Source organism: Arachis hypogaea, chromosome 3 (assembly GCF_003086295.3).
Source record: "Arachis hypogaea cultivar Tifrunner chromosome 3, arahy.Tifrunner.gnm2.J5K5, whole genome shotgun sequence".
Taxonomy (NCBI): domain Eukaryota; kingdom Viridiplantae; phylum Streptophyta; class Magnoliopsida; order Fabales; family Fabaceae; genus Arachis; species Arachis hypogaea.
In genome coordinates this window covers 96830955-96857878 of record NC_092038.1, presented here as the reverse complement: position 1 = coordinate 96857878, position 26924 = coordinate 96830955, and the positions used below count along the sequence as shown (strand labels likewise).

The window sequence follows — 26924 nt, the reverse complement described above, 5'->3', positions numbered from 1 at the left end:
GCGCTATCAGTAACAGTGCCCAGTAATGTAAGATGTAAGAATCCGAGACGCCAAAGGCAATCCTAAAACTTCACATCAAGCATAATACTTAAAGCATAACTAAATTTAAACCATACCTTTAAAACCATAAATGAATCAGTGTATTCTATTTTAAGGAATTCCTAAACTAACATTTACACTACTGTTCTACAGCCTTCACCAGCCTAACTGCCATGCGATCCCATCGCTACCGCCTACTGAACCTCCTCAATCCCAATAGAAAACACAAGTAATTCGTACAAGTAAAGCACAAGTAATTACCACGTATGGCAAGTAAAGCAAGAAACAATTAAACATGTTATACAATCAGGCAAACAATGCAAGTCGGCAAAGCAAACAAACATATAGAATATGCACACGATGAATGTCTGTCCTATTTGGCTCGTGATATCACTTGTCGGTCTATAAATGTCAACCCGACACATCCTCCCAGATGTAGCCTTTCCGCCACGCCAGGGATATAGGCCCTGCACGCTCATGCAGCAGAGAATCTACCATGCCAGGGATATAGACCCTACACACTCATGCAGCAGAGAAGGTTATGCGAGCAAGATACCAGCCCAGCCCTCACACCTCAACGTAAGCAGGATTAACCACCGTCCTTACGCCAGCACCACGACTTCGACAAGAGGGAGACTACCACAATCCTCTCCCAAGGCGCATAGCGACTGAATAGTCTCAGCATAAAACAATGTATTAGGGGTTTTAAGAATTCATTTTCAACACTCAGTAAAGTCATCTTTCAACTCCGAGTCCTAAACTCGTCTCAACCACCATCAATCCGTAATTCCACAAGTCATCACATTAATCATTATTACAATACCCCGCCATTTCTATCAACTAATCCATCTTCAGTACTTTAGAAACCTAAGTCTCCGTCTTCTAAATTCATACAGAAATTCATCTATTTGAGTCTCTAACTCATCTTTAGTAGTATAAGGACCTAAGCACTAGATAGTATTCTTAAACAGTACTTAAAGAATGTTTGAAAAGATAGAGAACGTTGAAAACGTGAGAAAAAATGATTTTTTTGCAAAACAGGACATGTGAATACGGATGCCGAAGTGTGCGTACGCACACTTCAGTTTTGGACCATCATGCGTACACAGACATGAGTCGCGTATGCAAAGGTGCTGGACAGAAACCATCACCCGCATATGGCGTAGGAGGCTGCGTACGCATTCTCTACTGTTGGCTCATCTCGTGTACGCATGCATAGGGTTGCGTACGCATGAGGGACTTGTAGAGACGCACGCCCGTGTATGTGTGTGCCCGCGTACGCATGCCATCCCAGATTTGCAAAATTCTGTTGCAGAAATCAGTTTTATACACCAAACTTTAAACGTTCATAACTTCTACAAAAATCCATTTTCATTAAACTTTGTATCAATTTAAAGATCTTTAAATGAACTTTAATTTAAGATCATTTTCAACCAATTTCGAAAATTGGGGCTCAAGTTATGATCCGTCAAAGTTCACCAAAAACTGGTTTTTACCGAAATTACCTAGGTTCTCAAACTTCCAAAATTCACAACCAAACCAAATCAAAACTTATTCAATTTCACCTCAAAACACTACCTTTACTCTACTTTACCTTTACATTACAATCCAATCAATTCAACATCTATTTCAATCAATTCATCTACCATAAACTCAATTATTTCACAATTCCTACATCAAGAATCCAACAAAATCAACTTTAATACAATCTCATTATTCAAAAGCATCACCTACCATATCTCATAATAATTTCACATAATCACAATAATCCAATCTCAACATACCTCAACATCAACAAACATCATCATTCATTTTTCATCATTCACCAAAAATTAGCACAATCATCGAAATCATCATACATCACAATTACCAACAATCAATTTCAAATTTATCATATGGTCACTAGTCTATGTGTCTAGAAATATTACATATTACATAGAAGAAACTGAAACCATACATTGGTCAATTCCCAATATGTACAATACACCAATTTGAGTCCAAATCCAAGCCTCCAATCACCAACAAATCACCAATCAACTCCAACAAGCATCAACAATCAAATTTTCTAAGCTATACATATTAATTTATCACAAATCAATATCTAGGGTTCCTAAATACACAATTTCACAAGGGAGAAGAGAAAGTTTACCTTACCCACAGTTGATTAGGACAAAACCCAATAGAAACCAAGTGCTAGAGTGTACCTAAACACCCAAAATCATAAAATCCACTCAAACCAAAATCCAAAATTTAGAATTTCACAAGGGTTGAGAACTGGGCAGGGATTTTTGAAAAGCATACCACAATACCTAGCTAGAAGTGACAGGTTCGGCAAGAGCTTTACAAGGCCGCAAACCTTTCGTGAATCGGAGTACCGTAGCTCAAGTTACAAGCAAGAGAGTGAAGAAGTGAATAGTATTTTAATAGAGGGTTTCTCTCTTCTCTAATCCTACCAGCTACACTCTCCTCTCAATAATGGTAAAAGTGGCTGAATGGGGTTCATTTAAGTGGTTATATATGTTGGGCTTGGGCCCAACTTGGGTCCGATCTAACCCGTTAGCATTTTTGGCCCGGTTGCCCTAATTTTGGGCCAAACCTTTAGAATTAGTGCCCGGTTTTCAATTCTAAATATTTTCCTAAGTTTTTCTATTGTTTTTATTATTATCACATAGTATCGGATAGATTTAAGCCGGTACTGCCGGCTAACTTACCGGTATGCATTCTTACACAATGTTCCACAGAAAATTACATTTTCCAATTCAGAAAAATCTACTGAGTCCAAAAAATCATATTTACATTTTCTAATTAACATTCTAAATTTTTGAACCTATTTCGGACAATTAAATTATTTTAATTAAGCAGTTAAATAATTGCGATTCTTACAAACCATGAAGATCGAAGCTCGTGGTTGGCGCATTCAATCCGCTCGCACTTGCTTCGATCAAGTCTTCCCAGGCCTAGAAGTCCGTTGGTGAAATCCGTGCCTTCATCCTCCTCTTTCCTGATTCCCTTATCTGTCCGCTACAAGTCCTATTGCGTTGACTTGGGATTCATCCTTCTTCATTCCTCAATTTATTAGAGTCTCATCCGCCTTCATTTTTTTACTATAGATGATCATCATTCTGTTTTTAATTTTGCTGCTGTTACTTCGTACCTTTTATGTTGTTTCTGACTGTTCTTGCTTGGGTTAAGCACGTCATTGTTAGGTAGATCATGGGGGGGGGGGGGGGTTACCATTAGGCGTCTAATTCTTGATTTTAGGCCTCTAATCAACCATTGATTAGTGTAGAATAGAGGCATTAAAACTTTGTTGCTATAAAATAGTCACTCACATTTTAAGCAATATTCATAACTACATTTCAAATTAAATACCAGGAATTTACCGTCCAACATTTATGTTTTAAATCGCGATGGTTAAGCCTTCTGAGACTGGATAATCTACTTTTTGGTTGAAAGGAGAATCTTACAAATATAAGCTGTTCGGAATTTAAGGTAAGCTTTACCCAAACACACAAAATCTTGCCAAGACAAGTGAGTAATCGCAAAAGATAAAAACGACATGAGGCCAATAACAGCATTTGCAAAAAGCCAAATAAAGGAAACAAGCAACCGCCTCCACCATGGGATGAATAAAGCATCGCAACCTACAAGATCCGAAAATGGCATCTGCAACCATTCAACAGAAAGCAAGCTTAGCAATAAACATACCACATATCAGCGCAATAACATGGAATATTAATAACATTTTCCCCCTTAGTTATCAAGACTAAAGCAGTTAATGAAACAATGAAGGTTTAAATTAGTCAATATGTCACTAGTGTTAACTAAACATTTAATTTGAGGAGTGCCCCAAAGACCATACCCTTCAACAGAGGGCGAAAAGGAAGGCAGTAGAGTAGGGATTAAAACCATGATTGAGCAAGATAAGTAGTCTAAATTGTCTAATTGAAATGTTGTTGTCATTCGAGGATAGCATAGCATCCTTAATACCCCATGATTTCTGCTTAAAAATTGAGTAATTTAACGTGGGTTACAGGTTTCATGAATTCGGTCATGCAGTATGAAGTCATAGTCTTGTGACATGTGAGCATTGGTTGGAGGAAAGCTGAGATTTTAATATAAAATGTTAAGATGGTGATGTTTTTTATTTCGTTGTCATAATCCACATGGTTATTGCAGATGTATGGCCACCAGAGGTTGCAAGGAGGTTTAGGGTTGTACAAATTTTCAACTTTCAAATATCAATTCCGGGATCATGCCATGTGCCTATGATGTTGAAAGTTTGAGAAATTTTGAAAAATATTGAAGTTAAAGAATTAAAGTGAAAATCGAGTTAAGGTGAAGGGTGGCTTTCTTTTGGGCTTTTCTATTTTAAATATGGCTCTATAATTTAAAGTTATCATCTAAACTCCTTAAATTTTAAGAAATATTGTATCCAGATACTTGGAGACAAACATCATTTAAATCCTAATAGTTAAGTTCAAATAAAATGTACATGATCATCTCCCTATCCTAAGGTACCGGATTCCAGAAGTCAACAACTTTCAAGATAAAGGATATGCATTCTTCAGTCAACAATTAGCATTTCAGCAACCAATAAAGTATTATGCCATTTTTCTAACATAACCATGTGCAAGAAGTATTAGTCATACAAGTAGTATTAGTCATGGAAGCATCAATCTCAAACATTGATCATTTTGCATTTTTGCATAATTCTATTTTCAATTAGTACAGAATTATTAATGCAATTTCTAACAAAATGCAATGATAAGGATCTGGATAATGTAACATGCAAGTAAAGATTAATTTTTCCAGAAGCAATCATCATGTAACTTGCATCACTCAACCAGAGACAGAAGAGAAAGAAGGCAATGGAGGGTATGAAAAGGTCAGTTTTTGTTTTTTATGTGGGTGGGGGGAGTGGGGGGTGGTGGGGGGGTAGAGTAAAATAGGGGGAAAAGAAATCACGTGACAGTGACATGAACTTTGTCTCAGATGACAGATGAGTTAGGTAAAGCAATCATGTAACTGCCATTTGAGATCTCACAATCAATAGTTAACATAGCTCCAAGCCTCCAACAGTGTTAGGGATTAGTTAGTAGCAACAAAAACAAGTTTAAAAGAATAAGGATTTCATTAAAGTTTCTAGCTTCAAGAAAACAAATTAAAGACTTGTTGACACTACAGGAACCTAAAAAAGTTAGCCCAACTTGAATAAAATATTATATATCCATTCCACTCAATCAATGCTCAATCAATTTTAACTTATTCATACTTCTGGAAAGATTAATCAATAATATAAGCCAAGACAAAGTGATCCAAGAGCTATAGTAATTAACGCTAAATGACAAATGATGTCCCACAAAAAACTTAGAATGGAAGAGTGATAAAGATGATGGAGAAGCTAGGGACTATTGAATCCAGTGATTGAATTTAGGCAAGCTACTTTGTTTTCATCTAAATCACTAGTATCTAAAATCCACTATACTCAAACTAAATGCATTAATGAGATTCTATAACATTAAGGTTTCCCGAAAGAAACTGGCTCGAGAATTATTCAATTAGCGTGGTGGAAAAAATTTGTTCAACTGCCTTGAGAATGCAATAAAAATTTCATTTAAACAAGATCTCTTTGTAGAGAAGAACGGTCCATAAGGGTACTAGAGTTTTAACTTAGCTTCCTTCTTATAGTGAAACAAGTATGATGCTAAAAGCATACTAAATAATGAAGAACCAAATAATAGGCACTGCAAGCATACCCCATAAGACCTCTGCCTTGCCATGTTCTTGGTGTGACAGTAAGATTGATCACTGTGCCTTGCCTTATTATAATAACAGGTACTGTGCGGTCTACATTTGACTGAGCCTCAGAAGGAAGTCTTTGGAGCAAATTATCACCTGCTTCCACACTTCCGAACTTCAAAATTTGGTCTCCAAGTTGTAAGCCATCTTCAGCTGCCGGTGATGCATCTGCAATTTCATCAACCATCGCAAAGGGTCTACTGACTAACACATCCACATCCATGGAATCAGGGGAATGTCTCAGAAGAATGTTTTGTGGCGGTGTTGAAGCAACAGCATCTACAGTTGATGAGATTTGAGTATCTGATCCATCACCATTATCTGAGCAGAAAGGCAAACATTCAACATGAAATATTATTACTTATTCTATTTAGAGACTAATCTTGGGTCAAATGGTAGATAGATAAAAAGAATAAATCATCCAATCCTTATGTCATGCTTCAAGAGTGAAATTTGAAAATTAGACATCTTAACTACAAAATGTCATGTCAAACATCCATGTTTTCTGATATTATCAGGCTCCAAAGCTGCTTTTCAAGCAGATTTCGGCATCTATGAAGAACAGTGGCTTTGTCCAGCAGTTTTGTTAAACATAAAGTAAAATATCAATTACATACAGCAGATTTCATTGAAGAAAGGATTTAAGTTCATTTGGAAGACAGCATGTTGTGCAGAGTACATGAGCTTATAGTACGAGGATTCATCATAGATATCTTCATTAGCATGTCTTGTCTTGTAGATTGGTTATGTGGCATTATTGGAGAAGTGCAAAGCAGGGTGTAAGTATGGATCTACAAAGGGATCAGCAAGTTCTTTCTTTGTGCAGTTTTCCCCATGTTGGTTTACTTGTTTTAACAGGATTTCTGATCTACCTTCCAAGTACTACAACTCTTCTCTCTCAAAGTATTGTTTTGCTTAAAAGTTGGCACTACAAAATGCAATGCAAAACCTTTTTTGAAAGTGGCACATTGCAGGTTCGACACATCTTTACAAAACATATTGCACTACATTAAGATGGGAAGAGGGAGGATCCAACATCCAACTATATAAGGAATAAAACATCATTCTCAAAATATTGGTGCCAAGTGCCATATGCTAAAACCCTGACTTAAGTCCTACTTTAGTTATACACTAGAACACAGAGGTAGTAGGTGTTCATGTAGAACAAATAAACGATATGTATACAAGATAGAATAGCTTAGATTAACTGCTAAAATTAGAGAAGCGAAACCAATTCAGTTTTCAACGAGCAATATAATCACATTGATTGTTTGCTGGTACCTGAACTCTTGAAGGATGCTGATTTATTTCCAACCCTTGCTGCATGCAAAATTTGTATATTTTGATTTATCTTCTCAGTTATCTCATTGTGGTCATTACGCAGCTCTGCACAGATTAGCAAAATTATGGGATATTAAAAGCAGCAGCATCGAAATTGGCAAGGTAAACGCTGATGCCAAATATCCACTATTCCACGATTCCATTTGTATTAAATTTCCCTCACTTCAAGCTATTGTAGTGAATATCAATGTTAACAACACAAGTGTTTAGCTAAAGGATACATATTAAAGTTACCAATAAAAAAACAGATTACATAGAAAGACTACATATATGTTTTCAATGCATATATATGTTAAAAGAAAAAATTTAAAACTTCTACTGATAATAGCCTTTTAACATGTTAACAAAATCCATAAATCAAATATGAAGGTAAAAAAAAATTACCCTTGTAACGAGACAATTAAGACCAAGAACTATTGCTACTTGCACCTATTTACCAAGTAAACCGTATCAAAACGAAAATAATGTTTAGAATCGTAAACGATCATGATTGTATGACTATAACCTACCTGCAAGACGACGTCGTTCAGATCGAACAACTGGAATGTCAATATCCGTACGGGGAAAACCCTAGAAAATTAAGAATAAATTTCTGAGAGAGAGAAATGTGGCCAAAACGGAACGAACAGTGGGCAACATTAATCGGAAGAAGGAAAAGAAAACCTCAGAATCTACGAGATTGCCGGAGAGACCAGGAGCGCCGGGTTGAGTGAGGCGGGCGTTGATCGAGTTCATCTCGACCTCGACGGCAGTGCGCTTGTCCATCAGAGACATTGTTTCTGCCTTCACGTTCGTCGCTACCATCCTCGCAACAGCCGATGGACCACAGCTATTGGTGTCAATATGCTTTGTCTTATAGGCCTTGGCCCTATTTTATAAGGACAAAACATGAGAACAAACGCTTCTATAATTGATAGGACCAACTTTAAAAAAGTTCAGCGTTTATTTTTGGAGGGACTAATACCTAAACTATGAGATTGGAAGTTAATGTTATGTTTATTGGTTCAAAGATTAATAGTAAAATTTTAGTCTTTGTTTTTTAAATTTTAATATTTTAGTACCTCTAAAATCAGGGTTCAATTTAAATTATTTTAAGCGTATTAAATATAACGTGAGAAACACGTGCCACACAAAAAATGTCTCGTTTTTCTATTTGCATTTTATTATGAATGAACGTTACATCTTCAGAACGAAACCAATATCCCAAAACACTCACTCTCTTCGAATTTCTCTAAATATCACTCAAACTTCAATTACATTCTTTGCGGAAACCACAACTGCAAACGAATCGGAAGAAGATTTCGCAAACAAACGAAAACAGCAACAAAACTACAAAAGGTATGGGAAAACTACTGTTCATTTAAAATCTTGCAATGTCGCATTTTGCCTAGTTTCATTTTAATTTTACTGGTTTGATTTGCTTCGTTTAGTGGATTAAACTATTGTGAATGATTTTTACAGTATAACTAGGGCTTTAAGTTATAGTTGCTTGTTCTTATTGGTTTGGATAGTTTAATTAGATCTCTATTACTATCTTCAGTACTTATTTTCCATTGAAGAATACTATTCTTGTTGATTGAAAATTGATAATGATTTATTAACCACATGAACATTTTTCGGTTCTGTGGCCTTTGTGATTTTGGTTCTGTGCATGAAGGATTTTCAGTTCGGTGGGTTGTGGCACATTAATTAACTTGATTAAGATATACATGCTTGTGGTTGTTGATGTATTGAATGAGTTTTATTTAGAACAATTCACATTAGAGACAACTCTTTCATTTTGATAATCCATACTACTGTAATAATATTTTTGTTGATTGAAAGCTGATCATCATTTATTAACCACATGAACATTTTTCAGTTCGATAGCCTTTTTTATTTTGGTTCTGTGCATGAAGGATTTTCGGTTCGGTGGGTTGTGGCATTTTAATTGACTTGTTTAACATACACATGCTTGTGGTTGTTGATATATTGAATGAGTTTTGTTTAGAACAATTCACATTAGAGATAACTCTATCACTTTGATAATACATACTACTGTAATAGTATTTTTGTTGATTGAAAGTTGATCATCTTTTATTAACCACATGAACATTTTTTGGTTCAGTAGCTTTTTTTATTTTGGTTATGTGCATGAAGTATTTTCGATTCGGTGGGTTGTGGCATTTTAACTGACTTGTTTAACATACACATGCTTGTGGTTGTTGATGTATTGAATGACTTTTGTTTAGGATAATTTACATTAGAGATAACTCTTTCACTTTGATAAACCATACTACTGTAATAATATTCTTGTTGATTGAAAGTTGATCATCCTTTATTAACCACATGAACATTTTTCAGTTCGGTAGCCTTTTTTAGTTTGATTCTGTGCATGAAGAATTTTCAATTCGGTGGGTTGTGGCATTTTAATTGACTTGTTTAATATACATATGCTTGTGGTTGTTGATATATTGAATGAAATATTGACTAAAACTTTTTATTATATCAAAACACAACAAGAAAATGGCAACAATGAAGAAAAAGGCACATCATAATGTAAGCAGATTAAATATATTTATCCACTTTCATTTGAATAATTTTTATTTTGTATTATAAATATATCCTCACATTCTGTTTCAAAATTTACAGAAAACTTACTATTGCAGATGCCAAACAAAAGCAATAGCAACAGTGTACAGGGAAATAAGTCAAGAAAAGAAAGATATTGTGGAAGAAATGGGATTTGGTGGCCTGGCACATGTGCCAGAAATGAATGTCTCTAATATATTGTTGATAGAATTGCTTGATCAGTTTGATGCAGAGAGAGGATGCCTCAAAATTCTACAGGGGACAATATATATAACTTCTCAGAAAGTAGCAGCTGCCCTCGGCATAACCAACGGAGGTAATACCTTTTCCACTTACTGTTTATTTTCAGTTCATTGGTGTCTGTAAAATTAAACTGACCATTTTTGTCTTATTTTTGCTATTAAAATATTATAGGGAGTCTTTTTCCTGAAAAGGTTGATTACAACAAGCTGAATCCAGCAGACAAGGAAATATTTGACAGCGTCAAAAATACTTTCTTGGTGACTTTGGCAAGAAATGTGCTAGATATGAGTCTAGAAGAGGAGGAGAACCGGAAAAAATTCAAGAGAACTTTTGTTGTCTTCACACAAAAGTGCATCTTGCTCCCCACGATGGTAAGTGTGGCCTCTCCAATCCACAAGCCACCGATCTTTTATGTGGACAACATTAAGGAATGGGATTGGGCAAAGCATGTTCTCAACTTCTTAATGAAAGGAGTTGAAAACAAGAGAGAGGGGAAGAAATAGTCTGTTGATGGCTGTGTTTTTGTATTAATGTTGATATACTTCCATGAAACAAAGTTCCCCCGCCCGTTTGTACCTGATGCTCCCCCTACACCATGGATAGCCTATTGGATAAGGGAAATGATCATTGAATGGATTTCATTCGAAAGAACACAACCATTGGTAAATACTCTACTAAAATTCTCCAAAAAATTTGTTTTGAAATGCTTTTAGGTTATAATTAAATTATTTGTCCTACTTGGAATTGTTAGTTTGTTCATTTGAATGTTTCTGCATTAAGAAACATTTTTCTTGATGAATAAATAGTTGTCATGTACTATTCACCATATGAATATTTTTCAGTTCGGTAGGATTACTTCATTCGGTTCACCAGATTGTTAATTTTTTATTTTGATGATTAAATAATTGACACCTTGTTTCTGTTTTAGGGACTTCTGTATAGAAATCAAAAAGAGAAAGAAAAAACAAAAACAAGTAACTTGGACAAAAAAGATAAAGGAAAGAAAATAAAAAAGAAAATTATTGAGACGGATTCTTCTTCAGAAGAGGAAAGACTTTCGGAATCTAAATCCGAAAGCCAGTAAGTTTCGTTTTCATATCAATTTAATTTACTTTGTATTTGCTTAAATTTGTTCTTATGTGCTTGTTCTTATGTATTGTAGAGAAGAAGAAATAAAAAAATCACAACAAAAAAAGAAAACAACCATTGAAAGTTGTTAAAAAACAAACCAAAAAAAATAAAGCATGTGCCTATAGATTCAGAGAGCACAAGTGAATCTGAAAACGAGTAAGTATTGCATAAATTTATGTTAGACATTTTGTTGATTGCATATATATTTAATTTCGGTTCGGTAGGCTTCTAGGTTTCGGTTTATTAATTTAATTTATTTCGGTTCGGTGGTATCTGTGGGTTTGGTTGACTACATTGTTAGTGTCTTGTCTCCGGTATAAATTCAATGTGTTTATCTATTTTACAGAGAAAATGAAATTGAGAAAACACCCATAACAAAAAGAAGAAAACAATAAGAAAGGGTGGCAAAAACACCAACCCAACCTGACAAGGAGTAAGTTTCTCGAATTATATTTTCTTTTATTGATACTTACATTCTAGATTCTTTGATACTTATTTTGTGAACTTTCAGAACTGAGCAAGCAAAAGACAATGCTGCTGAAAGAAGAAAAGAGCATTGGACATGATAAGAGAAAAAAGATCAAAGAAAAGAAATGATGGAGCTCAGTCAGCAAACGTTGCTCCGGATCAGTTTGACTCTCCACAGGCACCAAATGAATTCACTCAAACATAAGATTCAGTTTATTATTCCCGAATTCTTTTTCTTACTTTGCTTACTTTTGCTACAACCTTTTCTAATTCCTCTAGATTCAATTACTAATATTTATTTATCTTGCTTAGAGTGCCAACTGTAAATGTGGATAGTGAGCAAGTCTTAGAGACTCAAGGAAGCTCTACACCTTCTGTAAATGCTATGAGCAATACCAGGTAAATTGGTTCACTGCATATTGTATTTTCGGTTCGTTGGTTGCCAAAAAATGAATTTAATGTCATTCTAAACCTCTGCTTTTAATGTTGCTTTCTAATTTTAATTTGTTATTTTTTTATGGAAAAATATCCCAGAAACTCCGGTCAAATATTTTAGAAAAAAGAAAATCTTGGCAAGAAAGACTTCTAAAATTCCACAAGTGTAAGTTAAAATTATTTATGTTACTCTTTTTAAATTTAGTTAAAAATTTTTGTTTAATTAATCACAAGAAAATTGCGTTTAAATGTCACTAGAGGTACACCTCATTCTGACCTACAAATCATTGAGTTTCAAGAACCAACTCGTTTTCAACCTTTGGAAATGTGAGTTTTTTAATGTACAAATTCCTATTTTTCAAAACAAATTCTAATTATTCAACATTAACTTTATCCTTGTTTACATTCCTCAGACCTAATCTTGCATTATCTCTTCCAAGTTCAGTTCAGGAAGAGTTGATGAAGGATGACTTCTTCTATGTCCCTAATAAACCACTATTTTATGGTTTATCTTGTGCTCAATTGAGTGATTTTTATCAACTCTTTACCCACTTATTCATACTATTTGCATGTTTTGTATTTTCCTTCCTGATTTTGTGCTTTGATTGAAAACATGCTTCTTTGGACTTATATTTCTTATTATTAATCCTCTCTTATTACCATTAGATGCCTTGATATGTGTGTTAAGTGTTTTCAGAGATTACAAGGCAGGAATGGCTCAGAGGATGGAAAAGAAGCATGCAAAAGTGGAAGGAATACAATAAGTTGGAGAAATTGCTAAGCTGTCCAACCTGACCTCTTCGCACTCAAACGGCTATAACTTTAGCTACAGAGGTCCAAATGACGCGGTTCCAGTTGCGTAGGAAAGTTAACGTTCGGGGCTTCGATTTGATATATAATTTGCCATAGCTGCCCCGACGTCAGGCGACGCGAACGCGTGACCTGGCAGGAACGCAACCCGCACGGCCGCGTGAGCCATGCGACCGCGTCACTTTTCCGCGACCTGTACGGACCAGAAAGCGCTGGAAGTGACTTCTGGGCTGTTTCTGACCCAGTTTTCGGCCCAGAGAATACAGATTAGAGGCTATAAAGTGGGGGAATGCATCCATTCATAAGGAGACTTCAGATGCTCTCATAATTCACTTTTCATAGTTTTAGATGTAGTTTTTAGTGAGAGAGGTTCTCTCCTCTCTCTTAGGATTAGTATTTAGGACTTCTCTTAGTTTTAGGAGTGACTCTCAATCCCAGGTTCTTTATTTTTATTTATCCCAATTTAATTTATGAACTCTTCCATGTTACAGATTACTCTTTTAAATTAATGTTATTTGAGATATTTCAGATCTATGATTGCTTTCTTTAATTTATGTTGTTGGTACTTATCCAAATTATTTTCATTCGAGTAGATAGTTTTCCTTTTGGCTTTGGTTAAATACCTGGTGACTCTTGAGTTATCAAACTCATTGTTAATTGAAAATTGGAATTCATCCACTTAACTTACCTTCATAGTTAGAGGTTAAAAAAGTGGGAGAAAATCCAATTCTCATTACAATTGATAAGGATAACCAGGATATGACTTCCAGTTCCCATACCTTGCCAAGAGTTTATTTTATAGTTATTTATTTATTTTTCTTATTATTTTTTGTGCAACATACTGCCCTCTTACTTCTAAAACCCCAATTTACAAACTCATAACCAATAATAAGAACATACTTCCCTGCAATTCCTTGAGAAGATGACTCGAGGTTTAAATACTTCGGTTATCAATTTATTTAGGGGTTTGTTACTTGTGACAACCAAAACGTTTGTACGAAGGGATTTTTGTCGGTTTAGAGACTATATTTACAACGCGACTGTTTTTATGAAATTCTTTTTTGGCAAAAATCCTAACGTCAAAATGGTGCCGTTGTCGGGGAATTGCAAATGTGTGCCTTATTATTGGTTATTGTAAATATTTTTCTAAAAAATATTTTTCTTTTACCTGTTTATTTGTTTCTCCTTTTTCTCCCTTATTTCTGATAACTACTATGAATTCTCACCCCTCTCGCTTTGAGTTTGGTTCTAACTTTGTTGAAGAAAATAGAAATCGTAGCAGGAATATGCATCAAGGTCAGACCAATCAAGGATGGATGGAGCCAAGAGGATCTAATCAACCCTTTAGGCAACAACACCCTCCAAGATATCATGGACAACGACCATTCTACAATGCAAACCCAGCTGAAAGATATGGTGGACAACCTTGTAACTACGAACAAGTCCCACCCCGTGCCTATAGACCATCCTCTCAACATAACTTTGAACCGCCACACTCACAAGTCCTTTTCCACCATTCACCTCCATATGACCCCAATCCTGATTCACCACACCAACCACCATATGAACCATACACAGAACCACCACCTCAATATACACCATCTTCTTATCATTATCAAGATGAACCACCTTCCTACCATGAACCCTTTCGACCAACAAATGAACCCTCCTATCCACCCCAAATCTCCTTGGAGAAAGTAATTGCTGATCTAAACTCTACTATACGAGCTCTCGCCGCCAAATCGGACCTCCAAATACCTTCAATAATCAACACTCTAGCTCTAGTGCACTTCCTTTTCAACCACAGAATGATCTCTCCACCCCATCACCACCATCCATGGAAGAGCACCAACATCCATCAATCCAAGAGCAACATGATCCCACTGATACTATTGACATAGAACAAGAGAGAAGGGATCATCTTCGCGAATCCATACTCCATAAGGAGCTAGAGGAGGCTTTAAAGGTAAAGGTAGTAGAGACCCTTGAAGTTGACAGCGCGGATGAAGAACTAATGAAAGAAGACAACAAGGAGGATTTTATGCTTAAAGGTAAAGAAATAGTTGGAAGGAAAATCATTGAGGACGAATATGATTGCATACTTAAATACCTGGATCAAGAAAGAAATCGATTACCTTTCCAACGTTCGGACATTCAAAGAACCCCATGGTTTCATGTGGGAAATCTACTGAAGAATGTAGCAGGAAGGAGAAATTGGGCACTCAGGTGGATAGTGAGCAGCACGATTTGATATTGGAACAAGTGGAGGAAGCCGGAATTATTGAAGAAGAAGAGGAGGCAGTGGTTGAAGACTTAGGAGATGTTGAACCTCCATGGGAAAGTCAAGTTATAGAGCATCCTTCAAAGACGATTGAAGCTGATGTTGAGGAGGGTGTACAACCTCCAAAGCATATCATGGTTGAAGACTTTGAAGGAGACAATCAAGAGATGGATTCAATCATTAATGAATTCTTATCTACATTTGAATCCTCTCCCATTGGACTTGACATGGAGATTATAGAAGAAGAAGCACAACCTCCCTTGCCCTTGGTGAACAATGAAGAAGAGATTAAATTGGAAGAAATTCACCAGAAGGAAGAGGTTGATATTGAAGATTACAAAGAGGTGCAAGATGTCGAAGAAGAGCACAAGGGAGTGGAGCTTGCACGTTCATTAGAAACACCTCCCCCTAAGTTGCCATCATCCTTCACAACATTCAAGTGGGTAAAATTCATATCCCTTAGCTTTCTAATTCCACTTGAATACGGGATACTGGAGACGGATGGTCAACTTAGAGCTCTCTGTGGCATTAAGAGTAAGAAAAAGATGGTCAGAGATAAGATTTATCCTGCAAGGTTCAACTCGGTTGTGCGTTCAACATTCAAACGCAAAGGTTGGTTTAGAGCTCAACTGAATGGGTCTAGGAAGTTGTCTGGCTGCTTCGGTGAGAATTCAGATTGCTTGCCACCTAGATGGAACAATATTGCTCAACAAGAAGACGGGTGCAAAAGCAAGATTTGGGACCCCGGAATTCACTCTAGAAATCAACACTCTTGGGGCCTTATCACTTGCTTTAACTTGCTTGAAGGCTTTCTACGCCTTGTTTGGGACCCCAGAGGCCACTGGAATCACAAACATTGGTGGAGATTCCTGGATGAGTTCAAGCACAAGCCACCATAACAGGAAGCTCACCAAATGTCCAACTTAAGGACTTTAACTAAAAGTGCTAGGTGGGAGACAACCCACCATGGTATGGTCGTTCATTTTTCATTTTTATTTAGTTTTATTTGTTTTCAAGATTTATTTTATTTTATTGTATTGAACCTGGAATTTTGCATAACATTCATATTAGCATTGCATACTGCATACTTGCATATATATATGAAAAAAAGGGGCCACGCGACGTGACCGCTTCAGCGACGCGTCCGCGTCGCAAGGAGATGGGAGAAAATAAAAACGAACAGAGAGTCACGCTGGAGCGTGGCAGGAGGCGTGCCAATGGCATAAATCACCCCATGCGACCGCGTCGCTGATGCGACCGCGTTATATGGGAATAATGGCCTCCCACGCGACCGCATGACCCACGCGGCCGCGTGACCAAGATTTCGACTTAAAAGGGTGCACAACCAATTATTGTGCTAGAGTGGTTCCGGATTGGTGCTGAACACACAATTCTATCCACGCGGCTGCGTGACCCACGCGACTGTGTCACATTTTTCTAGAGCCCATCACGCGATCGCATGCCCCATGCGATCGCGTCACTTAAAATTTGGCACTAATAATAATTTGAACAGAGAGTTGTGCGAGCGTGAGACTGCCCTCGCGCCAGTAGCATGAATTGTGTCATGCGACCGCGTGACTGATGCGATCGCGTCAATCCGTATCAGCGCAAGTCGCGCGACCGCGTGTTACACACGTCCGCGTCGCTTGCGCCGCACAGCTTATCCTAATTTGCCAAATATCTTATCTTTTCCTCCCCAATCTTAATTTCTTCTATCTTTTCTTCTTTCTTCTTTCTTACTTACTTTACTTCTTTCCCTTCTCATTCTTCTTATCTTTTATTTTATTTTACTTAATTTATTTGCATATCTCATTCATCGCATCTTAATTTTGTGCATATTGTTTTTATTTTCTTTTCTGAATTTTTTTTTATTTTTCCATTGGTGTTAAAAAATTTTTTCTTATTCTACTGTTGCATCTTTTCTTAAATTTATTTTGGTAACTTGTTTTACACCGTGGGATGATATTAATTATCTGCCAATGCCAATCTTTTATGATACTTGCACTCCATTTGCATTGGCATGAACTTGTATTGATACTTCCATTACCCACTCTCCTCCCCTATGTTACAAATTTTATACCACTGGTATGCCATGAATTCTATTGTTTTCTCACGTACATGTTGAAGCTTCCATGTAAATGAGACCCTTATCATTTGGCATTAACCCACCCATACTTTATTTATTTTCTTATCTTTATTTCTGGGTTACTTTTCTTCCCTTTTTCTTTCAGGATGGCCACCCGGAGGGGAACTGGAAGACGTTTACATGGGGAGATAGACAAGTCCATCTGCAAAATCTTGATGAAAAGCATCAGTTGGAACAACCCATCCACCTGCACATCTCAGCATGCACCGAGAATGGTGCAATCTTTAAGTGTGGGGAGGTCGATACCGATCTCCATGGGTTAGTACTTTCTTGTCTCAAACACCAATGTTTAAATTTTCTTTGTAGATTAGTTGTTGCATTTGCATACTTGTTTGATTTTTGCATATTTTACCACTTGGTTAAAGTAATATTTTCTTTTTCAAGAAACCTTTTAGAGCATTTCACTAATTTGAATAAAATTTAATGTTACACTTGTTTGAAGAAATATTATTTTGGAACATGGTTTAGAGTTCGGACACACAAAACCTGTGAGATTTTGAGCTTATTTGAATTGGTTGCATTTTATCAACCAAAATTTTGTTTTAGTGTGTATTTTTCTCTCTAAAATTGTGATCTTTGTCTTGCTTAATTCTATATTTCCATTATTTGATGTATGCATGCACTTACATGATTGAGGCATTTGTTTCACTGAGCTTACATACCCATATGGCCTTACCTTTCATTATCCATTGCAAACCAATGTTGAACCTATTATACCCCTTTATTCTTTACTTTAGCACATCATTAACTCTAACCGGAAAACAATAATATCCTTAGTTTGAATCCTTGGTTAGCTTAGACTAGTGAGAGTGCTCATGAATTAAGTGTGGGGAAGTGAATTTGGAAACATTTGGTTTGAGAATTGAGTATGTTAGAATTTTCTGAAAATGTGAAAGAAATGTTTAGGACATGATTCATGCATCCAATAATTTAATCATATGCAAAAAAAAAGAAGAGAAAAAGAGCAAATAAGAAAAAGGGGACAAAATGCCCCAAAGTAAGTAGTAAAGGCAATGTATATGCACTGTACTTGAAATTAGAATGCATGAATATGTGGAAAACATGGTTAATGGATGGTTAGATGTTGTATTATGATTACATGGATTGTTTAAGTTAGGTGGGAAAGTTTCAGTTAATTAAGGATTCAGATTTTAGTCCACTTGGCCAAATACAATCCTACCTTGACCCTAACCCCATTACAACCCTTAAAAGACCTCTTGATATGTGCATTTATGCATTAAATTTTTGTTGATTGGTAGAAGAAAAACAAGCCTTAGAAAGCAAGGTTAGTAGAGAATTGAGAGAATCGAACCTTAAACACTTGAGTGATTAGAGTGTATACACTACCAGTGAGGGTTCGATGCTCAATCCCTTGTTCCCGGCTTTCATGAGCTATTTTCTCCTTGCAAGTCTATTTGTACTTCATTTTTATGATTTGAATTAGTGAAATCTAGTTCATATATGTTCTTAAAAGAATTGTTTACTTTTAACCAAGTAGGTAGAAGCATGTTGCATTTAGTTGCATTCATAGGTTGCATCTCATACATTCTATCATTCCTCTTTATCTTTATAGCTTCTCTTGAGCTTAGCATGAGGACATGCTAATGTTTAAGTATGGGGAGGTTGATAAACCACTATTTTATGGTTTATCTTGTGCTCAATTGAGTGGTTTTTATCAACTCTTTACCCACTTATTCATACTATTTGCATGTTTTGTATTTTCCTTCCTAATTTTGTGCTTTGATTGAAAACATGCTTCTTTGGACTTATATTTGCTTATTATTAATCCTCTCTTATTACCATTAGATGCATTGATATGTGTGTTAAGTGTTTTCAGAGATTACAAGGCAGGAATGGCTCAGAGGATGGAAAGGAAGCATGCAAAAGTGGAAGGAATACAATAAGTTGGAGAAATTGCTAAGCTGTCCAACCTGACCTCTTCGCACTCAAATAGCTATAACTTTAGCTATAGAGGTCCAAACGACGCGGTTTCAGTTGCGTTGGAAAGCTAACGTTCGAGGCTTCGATTTGATATATAATTTGCCATAGCTACCTCAACGTCAGGCGACGGGAACGCGTGAGTCACGTGGACGCGTGACCTGGCAGGAACGCAACCCGCGCGGCCGCGTGAGCCATGCGGCCGCGTCACTTTTTCGCGACCTGTACGGACCAGAAAGTGTTGGAAGTGACTTCTGGGCTATTTCTGACCCAATTCTCGGCCCAAAGAACACGGATTAGAGGCTATAAAGTGGGAGAATGCATCCATTCATAAGGAGACTTCAGATGCTCTCATAATTCACTTTTCATAGTTTTAGATGTAGTTTTTAGTGAGAGAGGTTCTGTCCTCTCTCTTAGGATTAGGATTTAGGACTTCTCTTAGTTTTAGGAATGACTCTCAATCTCAGGTTCTTTATTTTTATTTATCCCAATTTAATTTATGAACTCTTCCATGTTACAGATTACTCCTTTAAATTAATGTTATTTGAGATATTTCAGATCTATGATTGCTTTCTTTAATTTATGTTGTTGGTACTTATCCAAATTATTTTCATTCGAGTAGATAGTTTTCCTTTTGGCTTTGGTTAAATAACTGGTGACTCTTGAGTTATCAAACTCATTGTTAATTGAAAATTGGAATTCATCCACTTAACTTACCTTCATAGTTAGAGGTTGAAAAAGTTGGAGAAAAATCCAATTCTCATTACAATTGATAAGGATAACCAGGATAGGACTTCCAGTTCTCATACCTTGCCAAGAGTTTATTTTATAGTTATTTATTTATTTTTCTTATTATTTTTTGTGCAACATACTGCCCCTTACTTCCAAAACCCCAATTTACAAACTCATAACCAATAATAAGAACATACTTCCCTGCAATTCCTTGAGAAGACGACCCGAGGTTTAAATACTTCGGTTATCAATTTATTTAGGGGTTTGTTACTTGTGACAACCAAAACTTTTGTACAAAGGGATTTCTGTCGGTTTAGAGACTATATCTACAACGCGACTGTTTTTATGAAATTCTTTACTGGCAAAAATCCTAACGTCAGTCCCTCCACAAGAGGAAACACAACAAACTTCTAAAAATGAGTAAGTTAATAAATATTTATTCACCACATGAATCTTGTTCAATATTTACTACTTATAAATGATTTAATTATGGTTTAGTTGAAACCAGAAATGAATTCAATGTGTTCTTCTCTTTGAACTCTCTTCTGCTTATTACAGCTGCTCTCAAGAAGCTGAAATGCAGGGTGTTACAGTATCTCTTACGAGTTCTGTAATTGAAGAGTTATTGAAAGATGACTATGTGTATGAAGTTTCTAATGAAGAGTAAGTTTCACATAAAAATTCTTTTTATTAATTTTAATGGTTGTTATTGAACTGTTTTCTATTTAATACAACAGCCCTGCAAAAGAACAACAGCAACAAGCCCAAGAACCACTGGTGCAACAAGAATAAGAGGAAGAAGCACATGTTAATGTGTAAGCATTAAATTCTTTAATAACACTTTTGTTTAATATAATTTCAATTCACTGTAAGTTTGGATTTTGGTTCACTATTTGTTTGGATTTCAGTTCACTGTAATGATTAATTTAATTTCTATTAAATAGAATTGTTAAATATGATAATAGTTTATGATAATTATAAAATAGGGCTGCTACACATCCATATAACCATATAGGCCCAAGCCCAAATTGCTTCAAGCACATTAAATGCAGAGTAAGAAACACACGCCACACAAAAATTGTCTCATTTTCCCTTTCGCGCTTCATTATGAACGAACGTTACATCTTCAACACGAAACCAATACCCAAAAACACCCACTCTCGTCAATCACATTCTTTGTGGAAACCACTACTGTAAAAGGAATCGGAAGAAGATTTCGCAAGCAACAACCAGAAACAAACAAAAACAGCAACAAAGACTTCAAAAGGTATGAGAAAACTATTGTTCATTTAAAATCTTGCAATGTCGCATTCCGCCTAGTTTCATTTTAGTTTTACTGGTTTGATTTGCTTCGTTTAGTGGATTAAACTATTGTGAATGATTTTTACAGTATAACTAGGGCTTTAAGATATAGTTGCTTGTACTTATTGGTATGGATAGTTTAATTAGAGCTCTGTTACTATCTTCAGTAATATTTTCCATTGAAGAACACTATTCTTGTTGATTGAAAATTGATAATGATTTATTAACCACATGAACGTTTTTTGGTTCGGTGGCCTTTGTGATTTTGGTTCTATGCCTAAAGGATTTGCGGTTCGGTGGGTTGTGGCACATTAATTAACTTGATTAAGATCTACATGCTTGTGGTTGTTGATGTATTGAATGAGTTTTATTTAGAACAATTCACATTAGAGACAACTCTTTCACTTTGATAATCCATACTACTGTAATAGTATTTTGTTGATTGAAAGCTGATCATCATTTATTAACCACATGAACATTTTTCAATTCGCTAGCCTTTTTTATTTTGGTTCTGTACATGAAGGATTTTCGGTTTGGTGGGTGGTGGACGAAATTGTGATTGCCCTCTTTGTATTTGCATGAGATTTATTTAATTGGATTATTAGTTTAAATTTGATTAATGGAATAAATAGAAAATAAAAAGGGATAGAAATACTTATGCAAATTAATAGTGGGGATTTCAGATAAGTGTATGAAGATGCTGTGCTCCTCTCGAATCTCTACTTTCCTATTATATTCATCCAATCCTTCTTACTCCTTTCTATGGCAAGCTGTATGTAGGGCATCACCGTTGTCAATGGCTACATCCCATTGATGAGCGGATAATTTGTACGCTTTTTGGCATTGTTTTTAGTATGTTTTTAGTATGATCTAGTTAGTTTTTAGTATATTTTTATTAGTTTTTAGTTAAAATTCACTTTTCTGGACTTTACTATGAGTTTGTGTGTTTTTCTGTGATTTCAGGTATTTTCTGGCTGAAATTGAGGGACCTGAGCAAAAATCTGATTCAGAGACTAAAAAGGACTGCAGATGCTGTTGGATTCTGACCTCCCTGCACTCGAAGTGGATTTTCTGGAGCTACAGAAGCCCAATTGGCGCGCTCTCAACGGCTTTGGAAAGTAGACATCCTGGGCTTTCCAGCAATATATGATAGTCCATACTTTGCCCAAGATTTGATGGCCCAAACCGGCGTTCAAAGTCACCCTCAGAATTCCCAGCGTTAAACGCCGGAACTGGCACAAGGATGGGAGTTAAACGCCCAAACTGGCATAAAAGCTGGCGTTTAACTCCAAGAAGAGTCTCTACACGAAAATGCTTCAATGCTCAGCCCAAGCACACACCAAGTGGGCCCGGAAGTGGATTTTTACGTCATTTACTCATCTCTGTAAACCCTAGGCTACTAGTTCTCTATAAGTAGGACCTCTTACTATTGTATTGATATCGGGGGTAGCTACCTTTGTTCTTATGCTATCTTAGATCATTGGGAGGCTGGCGATTCGGCCATGCCTAGACCTTGTTCTTATGTATTTTCAACGGTGGAGTTTCTACACACCATAGATTAAGGTGTGGAGCTCTGCTGTACCTCGAGTATTAATGCAATTACTATTGTTCTTCTATTCAATTCCGCTTGTTCTTGTTCTAAGATATCACTTGTTCTTCAACTTGATGAATGTGATGATCCGTGACACTCATCATCATTCTCACCTATGAACGTGTGCCTGACAACCACCTCCGTTCTACCTTAGATTGGGTGAATATCTCTTGGATTCCTGATACACGATGCATGGTTGATCGCCTGACAACCGAGCGCTCGCCTGACAACCGAGCCAGCCATTCCGTGAGATCAGAGTCTTCGTGGTATAGGCTAGAACTGATGGCGGCATTCAAGAGAATCCGGAAGGTCTAACCTTGTCTGTGGTATTCTGAGTAGGATTCAATGATTGAATGACTGTGACGAGCTTCAAACTCCTGAGGGCGGGGCGTTAGTGACAGACACAAAAGAATCACTGGATTCTATTCCGGCCTGATTGAGAACCGACAGATGGATAGCCGTGCCGTGACAGGGTGCGTTGAACATTTCCACTGAGAGGATGGGAGGTAGCCACTGACAATGGTGAAACCCTTGCATAAGCTTGCCATGGAAAGGAGTAAGAAGGATTGGATGAAGACAGTAGGAAAGCAGAGAGACGGAAGGAACACAGCATCTCCATACGCTTATCTGAAATTCCCACCAATGAATTGCATAAGTATCTCTATCTTTATCTTTATGTTTTATTCGTATATCACCCATATCCATTTGAGTTTGCCTGACTAAGATTTACAAGGTGACCATAGCTTGCTTCATACCAACAATCTCTGTAGGATCGACCTTTACTCGCGTAAGGTTTATTACTTGGACGACCCAGTACACTTGCTGGTTAGTTGTGCGAAGTTGTGTTTATGCCATGGTATTGAACACCAAATTTTTGGATTCATTACCGGGGATTATTTGATTTGTGAAAAGTATTGATCACAATTTCGTGCACCAAGTTTTTGGCGCCGTTGCCGGGGATTGTTGAGTTTGGACAACTGACGATTCATCTTGTTGCTTAGATTAGGTGTTTTTCTTCAGATTTCTTTAAAAATGAATTCTAGAGTTTCATGATGATCTGTTGAAATCTGGCTGGCTGAGAAGCCATGTCTAATCTTATTGGACCGAGGTTTCAACTTATCATCACAAGAGCTTGTTGATTTCTATCAAACTTGCTATTGGAGCAATGATCTGCTGAGGCTTGGCTGGCCATTGGCCATGTCTAGTGTTTTGGACCGAAGCTTTCTTTGAAAGCTTGGCTGGCTGTGAAGCCATGTCTAATTCCTGGACCGGAGTCTTAGACTAGCATTGCAATGATTCCTGGAATTCAAATTAAGAATTCTGAAACCTTTATTTTCTTTTCCACTTAATTTTCGAAAAACACAAAAAAAAAATTTACAAAATCAAAAAAAAAAATCAAAAATATTTTATGTTTCTTGTTTGAGTCTAGTGTATTATTTTAAGTTTGGTGTCTTGCATGCATTGTTTATTTGATCTTGGTTCTATTTTCAAGTCAATAGTACAGGGAACTGAAGATTCAGAACATGCAGCAGAGGAATTACACAGAAAAAGCTGGGCGTTCAAAACGCACAGTGAAGAAGGACAGACTGGCGTTTAAACGCCAGCCAGGATGCCTGGCTGGGCGTTTAACGCCCAAAAGGGTAGCATTTTGGGCGTTTAACGCCAGGATGGCACAAGAGGGAAGATTTTGTTTTCAAATCAATTTTTTTTCAAGTTTTCAAAGTTTTTCAAAATCAAATCTTTTTCAAATCAAATCTTTTCAATCAAATCTTTTTCAAAATCAATTTCTTTCCCTTTTCAAAGATACTTGCTATCAATTAATGATTTGATTCAACATTTCAAGTATGTTGCCTTTTCTGTTGAGAAAGGTTTAATGTTTGAATCATATCTTTTCTTGTTAGTCAAGTCATTAATTTTTAAAATCAAATCTTTTTTAAAATGTTTTTCAAATCATATCTTCTCAATCACATCTTTTTAAAACCAATCACATCTTCTTAATCACATCTTTTTCAAAATAGTTTTCAATCAAATCTTTTTGATTTCTAATTTCAAAATCTTTTTCAAAAATCACTTCACTTCTTTCCCAATCATGGTTTTCGAAAATCAATTAAAGTTTTTCAAAATGTTTTCAAAATCTTTTACTTAATTTTCGAAAATTGCTTCTCCCCTTCTCACATCCTTCTATTTATGGACTAACACTATTCCTTAATGCACAATTCGAACTCCATCTTCTTTGATAAGTTCGAATTTTCTACTTCTGCCTTCTATTTTTCTTTTCCTCTGACACCTCAAGGAATCTCTATACTGTGACATAGAGGATTCCACATTTTCTTGTTTTCTACTCTTTCTTAGGAGCAGAAGCAAAGACAAAAGCATTCTTGTTGAGGCTGACCCTGAACCTAAAAGGACCTTGAAGCGAAAGCTAAGAGAAGCTAAAGCACAATTCTCTGTAGAGGACCTAACTGAATTCTTCAAAGAAGAAGAACACATGGCAGCCGAAAACAACAACAATGCCAACAATGCAAGGAAGGTGCTGGGTGACTTTACTGCACCTACTCCCGATTTCTATGGGAGAAGCATCTCTATCCCTGCCATTGGAGCAAACAACTTTGAGCTTAAGCCTCAATTAATTTCTCTAATGCAACAGAATTGCAAGTTCCATGGACTTCCATTGGAAGATCCTCATCAGTTCTTAGCTGAATTCTTGCAAATCTGTGACACTGTCAAGACCAATGGGGTTGACCCTGAGGTCTACAGACTTATGCTATTCCCTTTTGCTGTAAGAGACAGAGCTAGGACATGGTTGGACTCACAACCTAAAGAAAGCCTGAACTCTTGGGAAAAGCTAGTCAATGCCTTCTTGGCAAAGTTCTTTCCACCTCAAAAATTGAGTAAGCTTAGAGTGGAAGTCCAAACCTTCAGACAGAAGGAAGGAGAATCCCTCTATGAAGCTTGGGAAAGATACAAACAATTAATCAGAAAGTGTCCCTCTGACATGCTTTCTGAATGGAGCATCATAGGTATTTTCTATGATGGTCTGTCTGAATTGTCCAAGATGTCTTTGGATAGCTCTGCTGGAGGATCTCTTCATCTGAAGAAGACGCCTACAGAAGCTCAAGAGCTGATTGAAATGGTTGCAAATAACCAATTCATGTACACTTCTGAAAGGAATCCTGTGAACAATGGGACTAGTCAGAAGAAAGGAGTTCTTGAGATTGACACTCTGAATGCCATATTGGCTCAGAACAAAATATTGACTCAACAGGTCAATATGATTTCTCAAAGTCTGTCTGGAATGCAAAATGCACCAAGCATTACTAAGGAAGCTTCATCTGAAGAAGAAGCTTATGATCCTGAGAACCCTTCAATGGAAGAGGTGAATTACATGGGAGAACCCTATGGAAACACCTACAATCCTTCATGGAGAAATCATCCAAATCTCTCATGGAAGGATCAACAGAGACCTCAACAAGGTTTCAACAATAATAATGGTGGAAGAAACAGGTTTAGCAATAGCAAGCCTTTTCCATCATCTTCTCAGCAACAGACAGAGAATTCTAAGCAGAACCACTCTAACTTAGCAACCATGGTCTCTGATCTAATCAAAACCACTCAAAGTTTCATGACTAAAACAAGGTCCTCCATTAGAAACTTGGAGGGACAAGTGGGTCAGCTGAGTAAGAAAATTACTGAACTCCCTCCTAGTACTCTTCCAAGCAATACAGAAGAAAATCCAAAAGGAGAGTGCAAGGCCATCAACATGGCCGAATTTGGAGAGGAGGAAGAGGTAGTGAACGCCACTGAGGAAGACCTCAATGGACGTCCACTGGCCTCCAATGAGTTCCCCAATGAGGAACCATGGGAATCTGAGGCTCAAAATGAGACCATAGAGATTCCATTGAACTTACTTCTGCCATTCATGAGTTCTGATGAGTATTCTTCCTCTAAAGAGGATAAGTATGTCACTGAAGAGCAAGTTGCTAAATACCTTGGAGCAATCATGAAGCTAAATGACAAGTTATTTGGAAATGAGACTTGGGAAGATGAACCCCCTTTGCTCACCAAAGAACTGGATGACTTGTCTAGGCAGAAAT

General features: G+C 36.7%; 1 protein-coding gene across 2 annotated transcripts; it reads right to left on the bottom strand.

Annotated features, from left to right (window-relative positions):
* Positions 1 to 3466: 3466 nt before the first annotated feature.
* On the bottom strand, positions 3467 to 8168 carry LOC112790778 (probable 26S proteasome regulatory subunit p27). 2 transcript variants are annotated; one of them, XM_025833332.2, is made up of 5 exons: positions 7846 to 8148; positions 7692 to 7752; positions 7123 to 7227; positions 5799 to 6162; positions 3467 to 3705 (listed from the first exon to the last, which is right to left on the bottom strand). In XM_025833332.2, the coding sequence occupies exons 1-5, from the start codon at positions 7984 to 7986 to the stop codon at positions 3684 to 3686; spliced, it is 693 nt and encodes a 230-aa protein (XP_025689117.1). In that variant the 5' UTR covers positions 7987 to 8148; the 3' UTR covers positions 3467 to 3683. The 2 variants fall into 2 exon arrangements, with proteins under 2 accessions (XP_025689117.1, XP_025689116.1); XM_025833331.3 differs by lacking the exon at positions 3467 to 3705 and having other exon boundaries at positions 5619 to 6162; positions 7846 to 8168.
* Between the last annotated feature and the right edge of the window lie 18756 nt (positions 8169 to 26924).